This window comes from Lepidochelys kempii, chromosome 15 (genome assembly GCF_965140285.1).
Source record: "Lepidochelys kempii isolate rLepKem1 chromosome 15, rLepKem1.hap1, whole genome shotgun sequence".
NCBI classification, from domain to species: Eukaryota; Metazoa; Chordata; order Testudines; family Cheloniidae; genus Lepidochelys; species Lepidochelys kempii.
This window is the reverse complement of record NC_136394.1, coordinates 33,603,079-33,622,576: the sequence shown is the minus strand read 5'-3', so window position 1 is coordinate 33,622,576 and position 19,498 is coordinate 33,603,079. Positions and strand designations below refer to the sequence as shown.

General features: G+C 40.1%; 1 protein-coding gene across 16 annotated transcripts in view; it reads left to right on the top strand.

The window, feature by feature from the left end:
• The window catches only part of KREMEN1 (kringle containing transmembrane protein 1), a 150,653-nt gene that overhangs the window by 88,594 nt on the left and 42,561 nt on the right, over positions 1-19,498 (top strand). For 14 of the 16 annotated variants that reach the window (XM_073312966.2, XM_073312960.2, XM_073312968.2 and 11 more), the window contains 2 exons: positions 2,029-2,163; positions 15,468-15,630. In XM_073312966.2, coding sequence (XP_073169067.2) covers positions 2,029-2,163; positions 15,468-15,630 — 298 coding nt within the window. Of the gene's footprint in view, positions 1-2,028; positions 2,164-7,063; positions 7,988-15,467; positions 15,631-19,498 lie in introns of those variants that run through there. The other 2 variants (XM_073312974.2, XM_073312963.2) reach the window with 2 other exon arrangements.

Here is a 19,498-nt window from a genome sequence, read left to right as displayed (position 1 = left end):
CCCATTTTGCCAGTGTCTTGTTAACATGAGAGAGACCTGTCCCTCCAAGGCAATGGGGCATACAGGCTATTAGCTTCCTGTTACTGACAACTGTCAGAGCTACTGGGGCTGCCTGGATACATGATGAATTTTCTGCTTAAAGGTCATTTTCCTGCAGTGTTTCATTTTCTTTTTATAATCATTCCTGGTTCTTATTCCCCACCTGAAATCATTATACTGTTTGTGCTGGCATAAAACCATCTCTACAAGAACTAACTGATGTCACACACAGCAGATAATGGGATGAATTCTACACTCACACTTGCTGGCCTTAAACTGAGTGGAGAAATTGACTTATTTACTTTAGCTGTGACTAAACATCTAACTAGCAGTGACTTTGCTTTGATGCAAAGATGACTGCTAGAGTTAAGGTTACAAAACAGTTTCTCTGACAGTCCCCTTTTTTTATTTGCATGCAATTTTTTAACCCCTAAATCAGTTTTTAGGCTGAAATTTGTGCAGACTTGGCCTATACCTGCAGCTGATTTTTTTGACTTACAAGGAGTGGAGCGTGAGCAAGCGTGTTTCAAAATAGCAATCATAGATAATTGAAAATATGGGATGGGCTGACAGCTGCACAGATGTGGCAAATCTAGCCCTTCTGAGTGCCCTCTGGCTGTGGAATCATTGCTGCACAAAGCAGGTGTTTACTTCCTTTGTGGCTTGGAGTGCTACTTCATTCACACTCCCTGTGGGGATTTGGCATGAGAAGATCCATATTATGTCAGAACTTCTTCCCGCAGGAGGACTGCATGTGAGCCAGTAGACAGTTACTTCATGGTCTGGTGGGAAGGATTCCATTCCCACACACACCTAGACACATCTGCCCAACATCTGGCTTCATTCACTGTAGACTTTAAAGATGGATAGGCTCACATCCAAGAGTAGGTAGTTAAGTGGGAGCTATTTAGTTATAGAAATGTACACTCTTGCTGCTGAAGCAGGACGTTACTGTAAACTTGAGAGGATTCATAGCAAAGGGTGATGGATCTTTTAAGCACAGCAAGCTGCTAAGGTTCTGACAAAGGAGATTACAGCACTTTGGCAGCTCTACAAGTATATTAACTCTCCAGCAAGGACCTTCAGAACCTGCTGCACCAGGAAAGTCTGCAGAGTTTTTAAATTGCACCTCTTGGTTTTTATTTTTAACATTAAATCCCAGAGAAATTAAATGTGACAAACTAGGGCCTGTAAAAACAATTAGGGTTAGGAGTACAGTACTCCAAAGTCATGAAATTACACTGCCGGAGAAACATTTATGCTTGTAAGTTGGTGTATGACACATTTTTGCTAATTTATATTTCTTTTCTTTGTTAAATGTAATTTTTCATACATCACTGCAATAAATACAGAACTATAGAATACAGAGCATATGCATCATGGCTGAGCTGATGATGTGGGAGAAACCTTCACTTTGGGAATTTCATGATATGGAATACTTCATCTGATGACTGTCAATGCAATAACAATTGCTTTTTAAATTTAGTGCTGTTTATTTTCATTTATTATTTTTCTTCTTCCCTTCTCTGCTATGTCTTACACAGTCTCTTCTAAGACAAATGTTTAATCCAATAATGTTAAAATTTGAATCCAACCACAATGTTCAATTGAATTTGAAATTGGGATGAGTGAACTCATGCTACTTAATGTCAAGGGAAGAACTGCATTTGTTGGCAGAGGACTCAGTGCCAGAGGACTCAGGACTTCTTCCCTTCTCCCTTATATTCAGTATGGAAGCCTGTTAATGCCAGATGGAATGTGGTCTCTTGGAGCTGTATTTTTAATATTCATTTTCAATTTCTCCATCTTAGGTCTACATGATTTATAAGGATGCTATTATTTCTGCCCTTCCTGTTGCCAGATTTGGCCTATTTTTCCTTTCTCTAGTCCCACTCCACTTAACAATGCTGGAACCAGCAGCTTCCTGTTTTCCTCCCACTTGAATCTCCTGATCTTTTTTGCCTTATTTTCTTACTCCTTCTCTCACAGCCTCCCATCCCTGCAGTGAATGGGGAAATACTCTGTTTAGACTCAATACAGCATTTCTAACCACCTTGAGAGATGGTGAAGTATTCAACGAAGATACTTCAGCACAGCACACTTGTACATCAGCGCAAGGGGCAGGTAAATAAAAATCTACATGTTACTGGCACAATTTCCAAGGGGTTGAGTTTCCTGGTTTTCCACCACACTTGGACAGTGGAACTGTATTTGAAAACAATGCTATGTTAAGAAGCAGCAAAGAGATTACTCAACTCTACCTAAAGATGTGTTCTGTGTCAAAGTGATGTCTCCCTTACTTCTAGTCCAAAGAATCACAAAGCGAGTCTGAATGAGTCTATCGCCTTGAGGTTGAACATCATCCAAGAGGTGCAAAACCAGAGCTGCTACAGCACTTTTTATGCATTATAGATTAAAAAAAACCCAAAGTTTGCAAAATACAATTTTTAATTTTAACATCTAAAATGCCTCCTGTGCTCATAGGCTAGTTTGCCTGTATCATAACACAATATGCAGTGCAAAATTTTTAACCAATCCACTCACAATATGCAAATGACCTGCTGATATTCAATCCATAAAACTGCATCTTCAAAGAAAATTATTGGTCTGGTAAAAATATTTTTAATAATGACTACAGAAGCCATATTTGTCTGTTTGATCTCCTGAAGTGTCTTCTGGTTTTAATCAGTGTTCCCACATAAAATACAGTGGAAATCTACGATAACAAAACCCCTATTCCTATGTCCATAGGGCAACAACTAGGCTCTCCTCTCAGGAAGGTAAGTTTGTGTTCTGGCCCTTCAATCCCTGGGCCCCAACCTCTATTACTATTGGGATATCTTGGCATCAGTTAAATGGTTTCAGTCCTTCTTTCCATAATTTTACTCTTTCATTAAATGTTTGTTGTTTAATTATATCCTTTCAATCAAATTAGAGACTGCAACATCTGGTTAGTCCATGTAACTGTTGCCATCTGCACCTAGATAAAGCTCTTTTCATTTAAGGAGGATTGCTCAAGTTCCAAATTGCAGTTTAGAAACAGTTTAGTTTGTGTGGAGGGTAACTTAAAAGGAACTTCTTCAAAGTCTCTGGGAGATGCCCTGCTTGCTGTGATGTGTGCAAGAGTGATATACAGTATCCTCTCATATACAGTATCTGTTCAGCAGGAGGCTTTAGCTACCACTTGCATATACACACATGCACATGCAGAAGGAGTCCAAGCACTAAATCTGCACTAAGTATCTGGCCACCAGTTGCCAGACCAGTCCCCCTAGAATGTAAATTGGCTCCATGATCTCACTTCCTGCTTTTAGAAAGCTGCTGTAACTGTGTTATTCTCTTCATAAATTTTACTGAATAATTTTAATAAGAACAAACCACCACCAAAACTGTCAATTCAGCTGTGGGAAATGTAGGACCCTATATGCTCTGTCCTTGCCCCATAGGGGGCTCTTACAGGCTAATGTTATAGACATCGCATTATTATTGTATTGAAATCTAAGATGGAAATATCTGCTTCCTTACTCTCTCTCTTTCTTACTGCCCTCTCCACCATAGCCATCACTGTCTGGCTGATACTCTCCACACGCCCTGGTTTTTTTAGAATAAATTATCTGGCACCAATCCAGAATTCTTGGCACCTTCCTCAAATTAAAACAAAACACTAGAAATTCTGACACTTTTCAGTGAAATACTTTGAATCAGCAAGTTTCCAATTCTAAATTTTCTAATTAAATGTCCCACAAAAACTAAAGACACTCTTTCCCATTTCACAAGAATATTCTAAGACTTGACTTAGTTCATATTGCAGCCTTCAGCCCTTTCATCCATGAGCCTTGACATTCATTCTTGCAGGTATTTATTTAATGATAAACATTGCAGCATGCTCATAATATTTACAAAATCTCACATTTGTTGATAAAGGAGGGACACAAGTTTGACAGTTAGGAACGTCTTTAAATAAAGCACCCTGTTTACTGCTCCCTCTCCCTATAATAGAAGGGGCTGTAGCTAGGGTGATCAGATGTCCTGTTTTTATAGGGACAGTCCTGTTTTGGGGGACTTTTTCTTTTATAGGTGCCTATTACCCCCCACCTCCTGTCCCGTTTTTTCACAGTTGCTATCTGGTCACTCTAGCTCAAGTGTCTCCACTGATCTAAGAAGTGGTAGTGTGGCATGGGGAGAGAAACACGATCCTAGGTAATGGGGTCTTGCACCGGGTGGTTTTAAATTAAAACCAATACCTTGAACTCCACCCAGAAACTTATTGAGAACTAGTGCTGCTCTTGGAATATCACTGCTATATGCTCTCTGTGTCACACACTTTGCAATGGGCAGGCAGCTACATTCTGTGCTACCTTAAGTTTCCAAATGGTCCTTATGAGTAATCCCATGTGGAGCACAAGGCAGCCATCTAGACTCAGGGTGACAGAGGCCTGGATAATGGTAGTAAGGTCCCCACATCGGAGAAAAAAGGTCACACATGTCTAATCAGAGACAGATGGAAAAAAACTCTTACTGGCTTCAGCTGCTATTTGATGTTCCAAAAGCAGCTCTGGCTCTAATAAACTCTTAATTTTGAACCCGAATCACATAAAGCAGGCACTCTCTCCCTGCATGAGGTACAGCTATCACTACACTCTCTTGATTTTTCCCCTCCTGACCCACCAATACCTTTTTGGCTTATCTGGATTAAGCCTTAACCAGCTCACCCTTATCCACTCTCAGACTTTGTAAATATAAAGTGGGTTGCTTGTTCCACTGTACCAGGGTGGTTGGATATGATGAAAACAGAGCTGAGTGCTGTCAGTACACTGCACACTCCATCAATGCTTTCTCAGTGACTTGCCTAGGAGTTTCATATACACACTGAACAGACCTTCCAGCTGTGAATTATCAGAACCATTCAAGTAATTCCATCCATATCTAATAGTGACTGTATACACCGCAATAAAATATCATGGGCAAAGGTATCAAAAGACAGCTGATGGATCTAATATTATCAGCATGGACACATTATTCTCATCCACCAATAGATGATGCTCTGCAACCAGTGCAGTTTCAACTTCAAACCTAGGCCTGAAACCTAGCAGAAAAAGATCCAAGAAATATGAGGACTACAGAAATTTCCAGAGTTGATTTGCCACAGCCTTCTCAATGAACTTTCTCCAAAAACTGGCACTTTGGTAGAAGTCAAGCAATGGTTTCTTAAGCAGGAGCCAACAATGTCTTCCTTAAGGATCGTGGGCATTCTGCCCTTTTTCTTTCTTTTTTTTTTAAGAGAGGCACTGACAGTTGTCCACAACAAAAAGTTCATTACTTCTCTACTGGCCTTTAACAGCCACAAAGGACATGGCTCCAATTCACAGGTTTGGACACAAAGCAAACTTAAGTCCTCCAAAATCTCAGGGAGCAAGACTGGCTGAAATTCAAACAGAGTGAACATTAGTCCCTTCAAGCCATTTCTCTGTTGCTAATTAGTTCTCAGTCTCAGTAATTTTTGTCCTCAAAGTAACAAAAGCTCTTTACAATGAGAAAAACACAGCTCTCTAACTGAGAAGAAGCAGACCAGATCCACCAAGCCATCAACTGCGTGGAATAGGTCTGCTGTGCAGACTAGAAGGAAAATAATTTCTTTGCTGCCTACATAGCCATGATGCACTATTGAGAATTCTATATGGCGGAAATGATCAGATTCATCCAAGGACTTCTGCCAACAGCATTGACTCACCTCCCATCTCATTTCACTTTTTGCAGGCCACCTGTAAACCATACTGACTTGATAAAACCACTTTTTTAGGGACCACTGTTGCAACGGTGGAGAACTAAAAGGGCTGTAGTATATTTCTACCAGTCCATCAGTAGAGTGATGCTCTGGAATTTCTCAGGCTCTTTTGGCTTTAGAGAGCAGACCATCAAAACAGTCACTTCCTGTCATGGGGACGGTGTGCATCAAACAAACTTGGGAAGTCAATAGTCTATGCATGACATGGGGGAACTTTCATGTCTCCTATCTGTATTCTGAATACTAGATACAGAGTGACGCCATTAGGGCTAATATCATGCTCATCATGGCAGCTTGAGTTGGGGGTGACATCAATATCTATCTTAAGTGAAAGTCAGCTTTGCTCTGCCATGCCTTGGAAGGCATGATTTGGTGCTGATGGTGCTGGGGTGTGTATATCTACATACTAGGGCTGAACAAGAGTGTTGTCCCACTTTATATATCAGTTTTCCAATTTTTTAGCAACCTGTATTAAACTGTGTTTTATTACTATAGAGTTTTGTTAAACATTTGATGAATCACTTCAAATTTGATATTTTATTTATCCAAAAAATATTTTTGTGAATGATAATTCATAGATGCATTCTGCCTCTTTAAGCATGGAGTTTTCTGCCTTTGAGTTTTTAATGGGTAAAATTAATATATTATGGAAAATTAGAAATATCTTTTGATCATAAGTAGTTAAAAAAATATAATAGCATTACTGAGAAGTTTTGGGTTTTGAATCAATTTGACAAATTATATTGATTTTTCAGAATTATAGAGTGGCACCTTCCAAGAATGTTAGAAAATTCAATAAAATATTGGAAAATGATTAACGTTAAATCATATCTGCACAATGGTTCTAGATAGTATATTTCCCATCAAATTTTAAATAATTTACAGACATAATGACTCAGGAGCTATTACTGACTATGTCCCACGGATTCATTAATGGTCAGAGCTGCACAAAACAATCCAAAATACTGGGAAACGCAATGAAAAGCCCTGTTTCCATTAAAGCCCCAGTCCTATAAACATTTACACCTGTGTCTGAATTAATACATTGTGAGTAATCCTATTGATCTTTAATATGACTGCTTTCAGTTAAATTGTAGCCATGTCAGGCTGGGATATTAGAGACACAAAGTGGGTGAAGTCCAATAAAAGATATTACCTCACCCATCTTGTCTCTCTAGTTACATTTAACAAAGTTAAGTATGTAAGTAAGTTGTTTGGTTTGGTTTGGTATTTTTGCAGGATTGGGGATGTCAAGGTTCCTTCCCCACTCTGAACTCTGGGGTACATTTGTGGAGACCTGAATGAAAGACCCCCCCCAGCTTATTCTTACCAGCTTAGGTTGAAAACTTCCCCAAGGTACAAACTTTGCCTTGTCCTTGAACCGTATGCTGCCACCACCAAGCGTTTTAAACAAAGAACAGGGAAACAGCCCACTTGGAGACGTCTTCCCCCAAAATATCACCCCAAGCCCTACACCCCCTTTCCTGGGGAAGGCTTGATAAGAATCCTCACCGATTTGTACAGGTGAACACAGACCCAAACCCTTGGATCTTAAGAACAATGAAAAATCAATCAGGTTCTTAAAAGAAGAATTTTAATTAAAGAAAAGGTAAAAGAATCACCTTTGTAAAATCAGGATGGTAAATACCTTACAGGGTAATCAGATTCAAAACATAGAGAATCCCTCTAGGCAAAACCTTAAGTTGCAAAAAGACACAAAAACAGGAATATACATTCCATCCAGCACAGCTTATTTTACTAGCCATTAAACAAAAGGAAATCTATTGCTAGATTACTTTCTAATTTAGATTTCTAGCTAGATTACTTACTAACTTAACAGGAGTTGTAAGACTGCATTCCTGATCTGTTCCCGGCAAAAGCATTACACAGACAGACACAAACCTTTTGTCGTCCCCCCCTCCAGATTTGGAAGTATCTTGTCCCCTCATTGGTCATTTTGGGTCAGGTGCCAATGAGGTTATTTTAGCTTCTTAACCCTTTACAGGTGCAAGGGTTTTGCCTCTGGCCAGGAGGAATTTTATAGCACTGTATACAGAAAGGTGGTTATTCTTCCCTTTGTATTTATGACAGGGGCTTTGATTAAAAAAGTTAAAATAAGATTTACTTGAAAAATCTGTATGTTATTGCTATGGCAAAAATAGAGTTTTTCACTAGCAAATATTAAACTGTCTTATTTTAGAAAGTCTCTGCTGTGCAACAAAATGTGTGTACCATTATTTTAACTTGGTAAAAAATTGCTAAATTTCATAAAATTAGTAACTTAAATTTTGCTGGAATAATCTGTATGTTTACTGCATGCAGTTTTCCTGCCTGTAGCATTCATCATCTAGATCTAATGAAGACTCAGGGACCTTGAGTTGTACCAAACTGCAGATTTTCTATGAAATTGCCCCAAATCTCTTTTTAGTGTGAAACAAAAGCAGAGAATCTGTCACAGCTTTCAAGGGAATAGGCTCACATTATTTGTGGACAATATCTTGCTGCAGCTATAGTAGCTTGGAGGGATGGTGACAGTTCTGACTTTCACTCCTCTGTAAGATGTCCTGCAAATTCTGATGCAGTGGAATTCAAAGCCGGGGACAACTAATACAGATTGAGATGAAAATGTTAAAATGAAAGGTAGCTAATAATGTGAGTTAAAATGTGAGGCAGTTTTAGCAAATCTATGGCAGGCTGGTATTCATCTTTAGTTTAATCTTTGTGTCTGTTTATAGTCAGGTAGTGCTAATAGTGCAGCATTCCTCTAATTTCTGAGCAGTCTTCAGATAATGTACCTTCTGGTTTTAAAAAAAAGTTAAAGCACTAAACTGCAGCAAAGACCTTTCCTGGGGATGCGCATTACTCCTGGTAGCTGCCTTTATTCAACTTGCTTCTATATTATTTTGTCTGTCATTTTTGGCTCTGCATTTTTCCTCTCTTTTTTCTGGCACATTTATCTCATTATCCTTCTCTAAGATTATATGGAAAAGTTATCAGTAGGATGGGAGGGGGAATTGAAGGAGAAGGCAACATTCTGTTGACCTTAAATCTATTTCATATGATTATACAAATCTTTGTGGCTTGTTTGAATGATGGAAAAACCTGATTTGCATTTTTATGTATATCCAAAAGGTTCACCTGCAACACTAAATTATTCAGGTAACCTAAAATGTGTGGAGCAGGTAATATTTTGGACTGATAACCACTCTGATCTTAGAGGTGGTTTTTGTCTCCTGCTGTCCACAAAGCAAGGAGGAATCATTGCTTTCTGTGGTAGTGGTTGTAGGTAAGGACATGTAAACTAGTTTGGGAAAATTACAACTTTTGCCCATTTCTAGAACTGAACCCAAATCAAATCTTGTTGAAGGCTCTGAAATGCCTGATTAACTTTTGCTATTACTTTTAATTTGTACCAATAAAAGCCTTAAAAAGATTATCTAAATCAAATGATAAGTTACTTGGACCTGAAGTCTGGCAGTTGATTGTCTGTGAAGTTCCATAAACACTTACACATTGCAATGCCAAACTTGTAGGTGCCCTGCCACCTGGTGGAATTCCCAACCCTGAATTCACAACACACAGGCTCTATACCAGGGGTGGCCAACCTCTGGCTCCGGAGCCGCATGTGGCTCTTCAGAGATTAATATGCAGCTCATTGAATAGGTGCTGACTCCGGGGCTGGAGCTACGGATGCTAACTTTCCAATGTGCCAAGTAGTGCTCACTGCTCAACCCCTTGTCCTGCCCCTTCACCCAAGCCTGCCATGCTCTCACTCATCCCCCCTCCCCTCCGGAGACTCCTACGCATATGAAAAAGCTGATTGCGGCAGGCAGGAGGTGCTGAGTGGTGGGGCTGCTGGTGGGTGGGAGGCGCTGGGGACTGGAGGGTGGGAGCTGATAGGGGGCTGCTGACGTATTACTGTGGCGCTTTGGCAATGTACATTAGTAAATTCTGACTCCTTCTCAGACTCAGGTTGACCACCCCTGCTCTATATAATATATAGGGACAGCAGGACACTTAAACAAGGGATTCACAGAAGCCAGCAAGCTCAGCAGGGAGCTGCCATAAAACAATGAAAACCCCTCTTCAGTGTGCAGTGGCAATGAGCAAAGGAAATAATGTGTCAGTCTGCATAAGGAACCAGAGACAAAATAATGCTGAAAGTATTAAAAGGCCATTATTATGACGGCACTAGGTGTGGTTCCATATTTAAGGCTGAATTAAGGTTTACACCTAATCTGGGGATTCACTTCTTTGTTATGTATGAAATATATAGTTTATCATCCCCTGAAATTACACCATGTACTCGAAGTATAAAATGACTTTTCTGAGCGCTAACAAGTAAATCTGTTAATTAGTTTAGGAATTAAGAGTAATTAAACATTGGTCCATCAAGAAATTTAATATGCAATGTCAGAGGGTGTTTTTCCACCCTTAATGATCTCAGTAACAGAACACAGTATTATAGACTCTTCAAACTTCCTATATAGCTAAAATTCACTAAAATCCTATGCATCAGCTACATCTGAAGAATTTGTTTTAGGATTATTGCTCAGGTTTCTCCATAACTCTTCATAGCTTAAGTTCCTCTTCACCAGAGGCTAAAGAATATTCTATTACAGAAGATTATATAAAGAGCTGCCTTCTTTTAATATGTCTGCCATCTTCCATTATTCTCAGTGGGAGAGAAGCCCCAACTCCTCTCAGTTGGAGGACATTTTGAGAAAGCTCTTCATCTGAGTGTCTCTGCCTTCTCACAGCATAGGGGCCAACATCTTCCTTGGGGGCAACTGTCCATATTTTTCCATGGCATTTCCATTCTTTTCATAGATTCCAAGGTCGGTGATCATCTAGTTTGACATCCTTTGTAACACAGACCTCAGAACTTCCTCAAAAATTTTGACATGTTTGGATTACTTTTATGTTTAACTCTAAATTTCCTGGGTTTTTAATTTTTTCGTTTCGGTTACTGATATACACTCTTAACATAGTTTTTCTCTGGGAATATCAAATGCTCTAAAACATCACATTGAATTCCATGTATAGTTCTGGTTGCTCCATCTCTCAAAAGGAGGAAGCCAGAGATGGGCAGTGAAAATGACTAGAGGCCTGGAAAGCATATAATTGGAGACTAAATAATCCAATATGCGTGTGACGGGTTCGGTCACAGAAACCCCCTTGGGACTGCCACCTGATGTGCTGAGACTACCTCTGAGCCCATTTTCTCTGCCAGTTTGGGCCTTCAGAACACTGCCTTGTTGAGCCAGACATGCCAGTCTGCTCCAACACAGACCCAGGGTCTGAACCACGCACCCCAAAACTGCAGACTAAACTGAAAACAGCTTAAGAAGTGCTCCTGTCTCTAGCACCCAGACACCCAGCTCCCAATGGGGTCCAAACCCCAAATAAATCCATTTTACTCTGTATAAAGCTTATACAGTGTAAAGTCATGAACTGTCCACCCTCTATAACACTGATAGAGAGATATGCACAGCTGTTTGCTCCCCCAGGTATTACTTACTTATTCTGGGTTAATTTACAAGCAAAATTGATTTTATTAAATATAAAAAGTAGGATTTAAGTGGTTCCAAGTAATAACAGACAGAACAAAGTAAGTTACCAAGCAAAATTAAAAAAAAACACACAAGTTTAAGCCTAATGCATTAAGAATTTAGGGCTACTAGGATGATCCAAGGAATGGAAAACTTGTCTTATGAAAGGAGACTCAGGGAGCTTGGCTTGTTTAGCCTAACTAAAAGAAGGTTGAGGGGAGATATGATTGCTCTCTATAAATATATCAGAGGGATAAATACCAGAGAGGGAGAGGAATTATTTAAACTCAGTACCAATGTGGACACAAGAACAAATGGATATAAACTGGCCACTAGGAAATTTAGATTAGAAATTAGACGAAGGTTTCTAACCATCAGAGGAGTGAAGTTTTGGAATAGCCTTCCGAGGGAAGTAGTGGGGGCAAAAGATCTATCTTGCTTTAAGATTAAACTCGATAAGTTTATGGAGGAGATGGTATGATGGGATAACATGGTTTTGGTAATTAAATATTCATGGTAAATAGGCCCAATGGCCTGTGATGGGTTTTTAGATGGGGTAAGATCCAAGTTACCCGGGAAAGAATTTTCTGTAGTATCTGGCTGATGAATCTTGCCCATATGCTCAGGGTTTAGCTGATCGCCATATTTGGGGTCGGGAAGGAATTTTCCTCCAGGGCAGATTGGAAGGCCCTGGAGGTTTTTCGCCTTCCTCTGTAGCATGGGGCACGGGTCACTTGCTGGAGGATTCTCTGCTCCTTGAGGTCTTCAAACTACAATTTGAGGACTTCAATAGCACAGATATAGGTGTGAGGTCTTTTTTAGGAGTGGTGGGTGAAATTCTGTGGCCTGCATTGTGCAGGAGGTCAGACTAGATGATCATAATGGTCCCTTCTGGCCTAAATATCTATGAATCTATGAAACTGATTACAGATAAATCTCACCCACAGAGATGTTCCCATAAGCTTCTTTCACAGACTAGACTCCTTTCTAGTATGGGCCCGATCCTTTCCCCTGGTACAGTCCTTGTTCCAGCTCAAGTGGTAGCTAGGGGATTTCTCATGACTGCAGCCCCCTTTGTTCTGTTCCACCCCCTTATATAGCTTTGGCACAAGGCAGGAATCTTTTGTCTCTCTGGGTCCCCACCCCTTCTTCTAAATGGAAAAGCACCAGGTTTAAGATGGATTCCAGTACCAGGTGTCATGGTCACATGTCCTGTGAGGCCCCAAGCCTTCATTCTTCCTGGCCTGACTCACAGGAAGGCTTGCAAGTAAACAGAGCCATTTACAACCAATTGTCCTCGTTGATGGGAGCCATCAAGATTCCAAACCACCATTAATGGTCCACACTTTGCATAATTACAATGGGACCTCAGAGTTATATTTCATATTTCTAGTTTCAGATAGAAGAATGATACATTTATACAAATTGGATGACCACACTCAGATTTATAAATTTTGTAATGATACCTTACAAGAGACCTTTTGCGTGAAGCATATTCCAGTTACATTATATTCACATTCATATGGAGAGCAATGTCACAATGCTTTTTTTTTTTTTAGTTTAGAAAGGAGACTGCCCTGTAGAGCCACCATAAAGAGAAAAATATGAAAAAACTGATGTCTTTAAAAGTCAGTTTAATATAATCTGGGACCAAAATCACTAAAATGCTTTAATCATAATTGTATGGTTATTGCATGGTGTCACTAAAGGGCAGAGGTAAGGGTGTTTAGGTGCCTTCATTATTAATTTCTGTACTTAATATGTTTATATTTCTTTTAACTCTAACATTAACTCTAACTATACATAAAGGAGATTTCTTCCACTTCAGTTTCAGGTGTCTTGCTCACTGACATACAGAAATACATTTAATTTGGTACAAGCAAATTTCAATTTAACATTATTCCCCATATTGAGTTCCTTGGAGATCTTATTTTTACTCCAGAACCATAAAACTGTTTTAAGAACTATGGAAAGTTGCTAAGGTTAAGGCTGATGACAATGTGGCTATGAACTGTATTATTTATAAAACCCAAGCACTTCATCAGAGCAATTAAAAGTTAAGGATGTAATAAATCTTATATTGCCTACATGAGAAATAGCAACATAGAGGATGAGATCCACTCCATTTGCACATACAAACTGTATGCAGATGGAATGCGAAGAGTCTGAGGAGCTATAATGTTGACAAACTCAACCCAACTCAGGGCCAGCACACAGAGCTGCTACACAGTTCCCTTTCCACCAGGCTGTGGGCTAGAATAGTGGAAGCAGTGCCTCTGCACTGGTGGTGTGGTATTGGCAGAGAGAATTTTTCCACATCAAATAGAGTTTGCACAGCTACTTCCGCCCTCTGTGAGGATGAATTGGTGTACAGGACTTTGTGACTTTGACCCATTATTTGATGCCATACAGAGAAATGTATATGTCAATAAAACATAGCAACTTTAATTCTGAGCCAAGGATTTGTGTCACGTTGGTATAGGTATCTAATCATTTTAAAGTAAACAATTAGATGAAAAATTAGTCTGCAGAAGACAAGAGTGAGGGGGGATTTGATAGCAGCCTTCAACTACCTGAAAGGGGGTTCCAAAGAGGATGGAGCTAGGCTGTTCTCAGTGCTAGCAGATGACAGGACAAGGAGCAATGGTCTCAAGTTGCAGTGGGGGAGGACCAGGTTGGATATTAAGAAAAGCTACTTCACTAGGAGGATGGTGAAGCACTGGAATGGGTTACCTAGGAAAGTGGTGGAATCTCCATACTTAAGAGATTTTTAAGGCCTGGCTTGACAAAGCCTGGCTGGGATGATTTAGTTGGGATTGCTCCTGCTTTGAGCAGGAAGTTGAACTGATGACCTCCTGAGATCTCTTCCAACCCTAATCTTCTATGATTCTGTGAAATGTTGCTAGTTACTATATTTATCAATTGGCAAATGGAATTTTTTGGGTACGTTACTTATAATGGCTGTTTCTTGAGAATAATGTAGAAGTAATTTAATAGAAAAAGTGCATTGCATTGTCAGTTTATGGTAAAATTATGTATGCATGTGGGATTACATTTGATCAATTTGTACGATTAATGGGATGATATAAATTCAGATAAGATAAAAATTCTGGTTCAGCAGGGAAATAAGATGTCTTAAGAGTAACCATCTTAGATGGTTTTGGGGCTATTAGTGATTCACGTTTCACATTAACTGCCACCTTGCTGAATGCTGGTAAGTTAAGAAAAACAGAGGCAAAAATGGGAGAAAAGTTATATGAATGAGGCAGAAAATCAGCTGGGAGCTCTGGAAATTGAACAATATAGCTTCTGGGGTAGCAAATCACAAGATCTGTGTTAATGGGTTCTGTGTGAACATGCCTCTCCCTAAGCAAAAACAAGCTGGAAATACAAACATTTCCCTAACAGAATCTGTTTCTGAGTAATTTTTAAAAAATTGCCAGCTTCATCTTTGAACTAATTTTTAACCAACAAAACTGTACAAAGGGATCCTTGAAATGATACTAACATCTGCAGGCAGCCTGCCTCTGGTTCCCTCCTGCTGCCCATCTTCCACGCTGCAACCCATCCCAACTCCCTGCTAATGCCCAGCCCAGGCTCCAGCATCCTCTATGGCCCTTTCCCTGGCCCCACAGAATCTTTGCCACTCACACAGCGATTAAGGATTAAAAAAACCGAAACCCTAATAAATTTAGTCAAAATGCAATCAAAATTCTGTTGTGTGAACAGATAAGTGGGGGGCCCCATAACATCACTGAATTTCACACATTTTGCAAAAATTACCAAGTAAGGGTTTAAATTCATTTACAAAACAAGAATACATCACAAAATGTAGCCTGGTCATTTATTTAACAAGTGTAGTTTGGTTTCAGGATACATCAGAGAATGCTAATACATGGTGTATAGAATATTTAGTAAAAGTAATTGTCAGTAATATGAAAGCCAGTCAAGATAAATTTAACTCAAAGGAATACTTACATCCTGGACAGTGTCTTTAATAGCCTGAACTGATGCAAGAAAGGTTTAATTAAAAGAAAAATGGGGCAAACCTTTTCAGAAAATGACATACACACTCTCTCTCCATTTTCTAGAATGTTACACTGCAAATGGGGCGGACTATCGGGGCACTCAGAACCAAACCTCCCTGCATGCGGGGAGACCTTGTCTCTTTTGGAATGAGACTTTCCAGCATCCTTACAATACCCTGAAATACCCCAATGGAGAGGGAGGGCTTGGAGAGCACAACTACTGCAGGTAAGGAGTAGTCTCACTGCTACTACCATTGTATGCCCAATATTTCTTTAGCCCTTTGACACAAAACTTAAAAGCTGATGGAATACAATGGAGGGTGCCCTGACTGTCAAAACAATGGCAATTAAACAGACATGTTTACATCCCACCATCAGAATTGTTGGGGTTGGTCCTGCTTTTAGCAGGGGGGTTGGACTAGATGACCTCCTGAGGTCTCTTCCAAACCTAATCTTCTATGATTCTATGATCCGTTCCCTTTACCCTGGCCACAGCAGGTAGGTGCAAGCAGCTTTAGCATAAAGATGCATGTCAGCATAGCTCTTCAGTCCACATCACAAACCAGCTACAGGCTGGCATAAGAGAGAAAGATTGGCCATCCCTTCAGAAAGGTGTCTAAAACAATAGCGCTTGCTTTATGTCAGGCGTAAAGAGCACTGGGTGGATGATTTGAACATCACTCCTGGTTCTCTTTCTGCCTGGATCCCTTGGACACTATACCTCAGTCCCTTGTGTTTATGAAAACTAAATCATTCTCAATGAATTAGAATTGTGATTTAATTTCAGTTTAAAATCTAAAGTTAAGTGTTTAGAGTGCTGGTCTGGGGCTCAGGAGACCAACATTCAATTTCATGCTCTGCCACAGATTTCTCGAGTGCTGTTGGGCAAGTTACTTTGTGCATGTATGCCTCAGTTCCCTATCTCTAAAAGGGGGTTAATAGCACTGCCCTCCCTCACAGGGGTGGGGGTGGAGGATAAATACAGTAAAGACTGCGAGGCACTCTGATACTATGGTAATGGAGGCCATATTAAGTGCTTTTGATATCTATAGATAAGCTAAGTATGGTGTAGTCTGAAACGTGCAAGTACCGGTACCACTGGAATGGTGTAACCGCATACACGTAATGGGTGTGAGGTCATGGAGGAATTCACTTTGTTGAGCAAAATGGCATCCTCCTCACAGCATGACCTTGCAAAAGTGCTGAAATGGCATTTTGGCTGCAGTACACCCAATGTACTATATAGAAGAGCATACACCTATACAAAAGCTTCCCTGTCAACACAATCCTGAAACACCTTCTGACTCCTGGTTTCAGGGACTTAACAGTGGAGCAGGGTCAGTTGACTGAAAGAGAAAAATCTTATTTTTAGACTGTCTGATTGAGACAGCTGGATGCTCAGTGAATGTAAAACGTTTTTTCCAAAATGACTAAGGTCCAAAGTCTGTGGTCCTCACTCCTTAATTTAGTATGTGAGCCATAGAACTGATGTTTAAAATGATACTCTTGGTTAGGGATTTGTTATGTTTGTTTTTGGCTTCTTAAATGCAAAAGATATTCTTTTTATTTGTAACACCATAGTTGTTGAGATTGGTGGGTTTTTTTTAAGATTTTCAGTGCTTTTAATACTGATCAGTACTGAGACAATTCCCTGCAGGGTGTTAGGGATAAGATGTAAAGCCAAGAGCTTGGCTACTTGAAAGTTTTGGGGGCTGTTAGTCTCAATGTCCTCACCAAATTTCACCTTGGGTAATTACATTCTGCTAACCTCAAGTCAATCCCTTTTCTAAATAGCCATTCTATGTGCCTGCTGCATTCCACCCCAGCAGTGATTGCATTTCAGTGGTGAGGGAAGTTACCTATATCTTTCTTACCTATCTCATATCTGCTATTTGGACTGGTGAGGCTTAATTAATTATTATTTACTATTTTGTAGCACCCAGCACACTTTTGGGCACTTCACAGACAAATAGAAAGACAGTTCACTCTCTGAAAGAGCTTATAATTTTAATAAGACCAAGTTGTGACAAGGGAACAAAAAACATAGGGAGAAGGCACATGAACAGGGTTATGAATACAGGATAGTGGCATTACTTGGGGTTGTGTATGTAAAACAAATCGATACAAAATGAAAACAATTTCAGTAATTTTATGTTGAATAGGGATATGGGTGGACAAGGAGTGGATTAGACCCAGGGGAAAGAGAAAACGTTTGGGGAGAAGAATCAGACTGGGTGATGGGAAAGGAGAAGGATGGGATGGGGCAGTGGGAAGCTAAGGACAAGAAGGCACAGACAAGAGAAATGGTGACACACATAGCAGAGAAAAGTAAAGATTGAAGAAATACTCCCATTCCTAATATCATGGATTTATGCAAAAGCTCAATGGGGTGTGGTTAGAGAGTCCCAATAGAGGCTGGGGCGGGGTGGTAGCCACACTCACACCCAATACCTTTGTCTAGGGCTGAGATGGCACCACGAGGTAGGTCTTTTTTGTACTGCCATGAGTACTTGTTTCATAGATTACAAGTCCAGAAGGGAAGCCTGTGATCTTCTACTCTAACCAACTGTATAATACAGGCCACAGGACTTCACTGAATTAATTCCTGTTTGAATTTAAAAAAATCCCATCTTGATTTTAAAATGGCCAGTGATGGAGAATCCACCACACCCATGGTAAATCCTTCCAACAGCTAATTACCTTCACTGTTAAAAATGTGTGCCTTATTTCACATCTGAATTTGTCTAGCTTCAACTTCCAGCTGTTGGACTGTGTTATACCTTTCTCTGCTAGAAAGAAGAGCCCATTATTAAATATTTGTTCCCCATGTAGGTACTTATAGACTGTAATCAAGTTATCCCTTCACCTTCTCTTTCTTAAACTAAATAGATTGAGCTCCTTGAGTCTATCCTATAAGGCAGGTTTGCTAATCCTTTAATTATTCTCATGGATCTTCTTTGAACTCTCTCCAATTTTTCAGCATCCTTCTAGTTTGGTGGCCACCAGAACTGCACACACAAAAAACCTGGATGTTCTGTCCCAGAACAGTCCAGAAACCCATTAAACATATGTACCTTCAAGCCCACTAATGTCAGACTAGTGCACTATCGGGGGAGTGGCCTCCAAAGGCTTTGGTTGTTCAACAGAAACTCCATGTGGCATCCTCGTAGCCCTCTCCATGACATACAGTGCGAGAGGCAACTTCTCAGATTACTACACAGCCAGAAAGGGTGAGAGGCCATGGAAAAATCTGCAGTGCAAAGGTTTGGTATCTTGTTGGAATTGTAGGCCATCATTTTAAAAGGTGATGGGCTCTTTGGTCTTGCTTATATGCTAGGGGACTGTGTAATGGAGTATGCTATGGGAGTCAGTTTGCAGTGGTGAGTTGTGACTATTTTAGGAAGCACCATCTCTCTCTCTCTCATATATGTTGCATCCTTCCAGCAGACATCATTTATGTTTTTATCTAATTTCTCTGTATGCCATGAAATATAACAGAAACAATCAGAAACTATGACACTGTTATAGGCCCCACTCAGTGTATTCTTATTAACAGCTTTGGCAGTCATTTTTGGCCATAGGACATGGATGCTCATGGTGAGACCTTTGTCCTCTAATGTACAAAGTAAGGTTGTGAATGTTATGAAACTTCTCAGGAAGCTCAGAAGAGTACCGGTAATATACTGACGGGGCAAGATTCTAACAATCAATTTACGTAAATACCCATCATTGCTATCTCACCTAACTCACCAAAATAGCTTCTGGTGACTGTTAGCCAGAGAGAGAGCCCTGTGATCTAGAACGTGAGCCCCAGGAATTTGACTAAGTTGCCAAATATAGCCTTTTTTATGAAAGCCTGCTCAGCTGCTGCTTTCCTCCTCACAATGGAGTGTGACTGGAATGTCAGAGCCATTTTTCTTCACTGGTTAGATCACTATGCTGAGAAATAGCCTTGCAGGTATGTTGAAGGAGGATTGATGGACGCTTTTGAAAACTATAGTCTCTTGGAAAATAGCTTTGATAATCACTGTGACTCAGGATACCTGAGTTCTGTTCCTTGCTCTGTCACTCATTTGCTGGGTGACAATGGATAA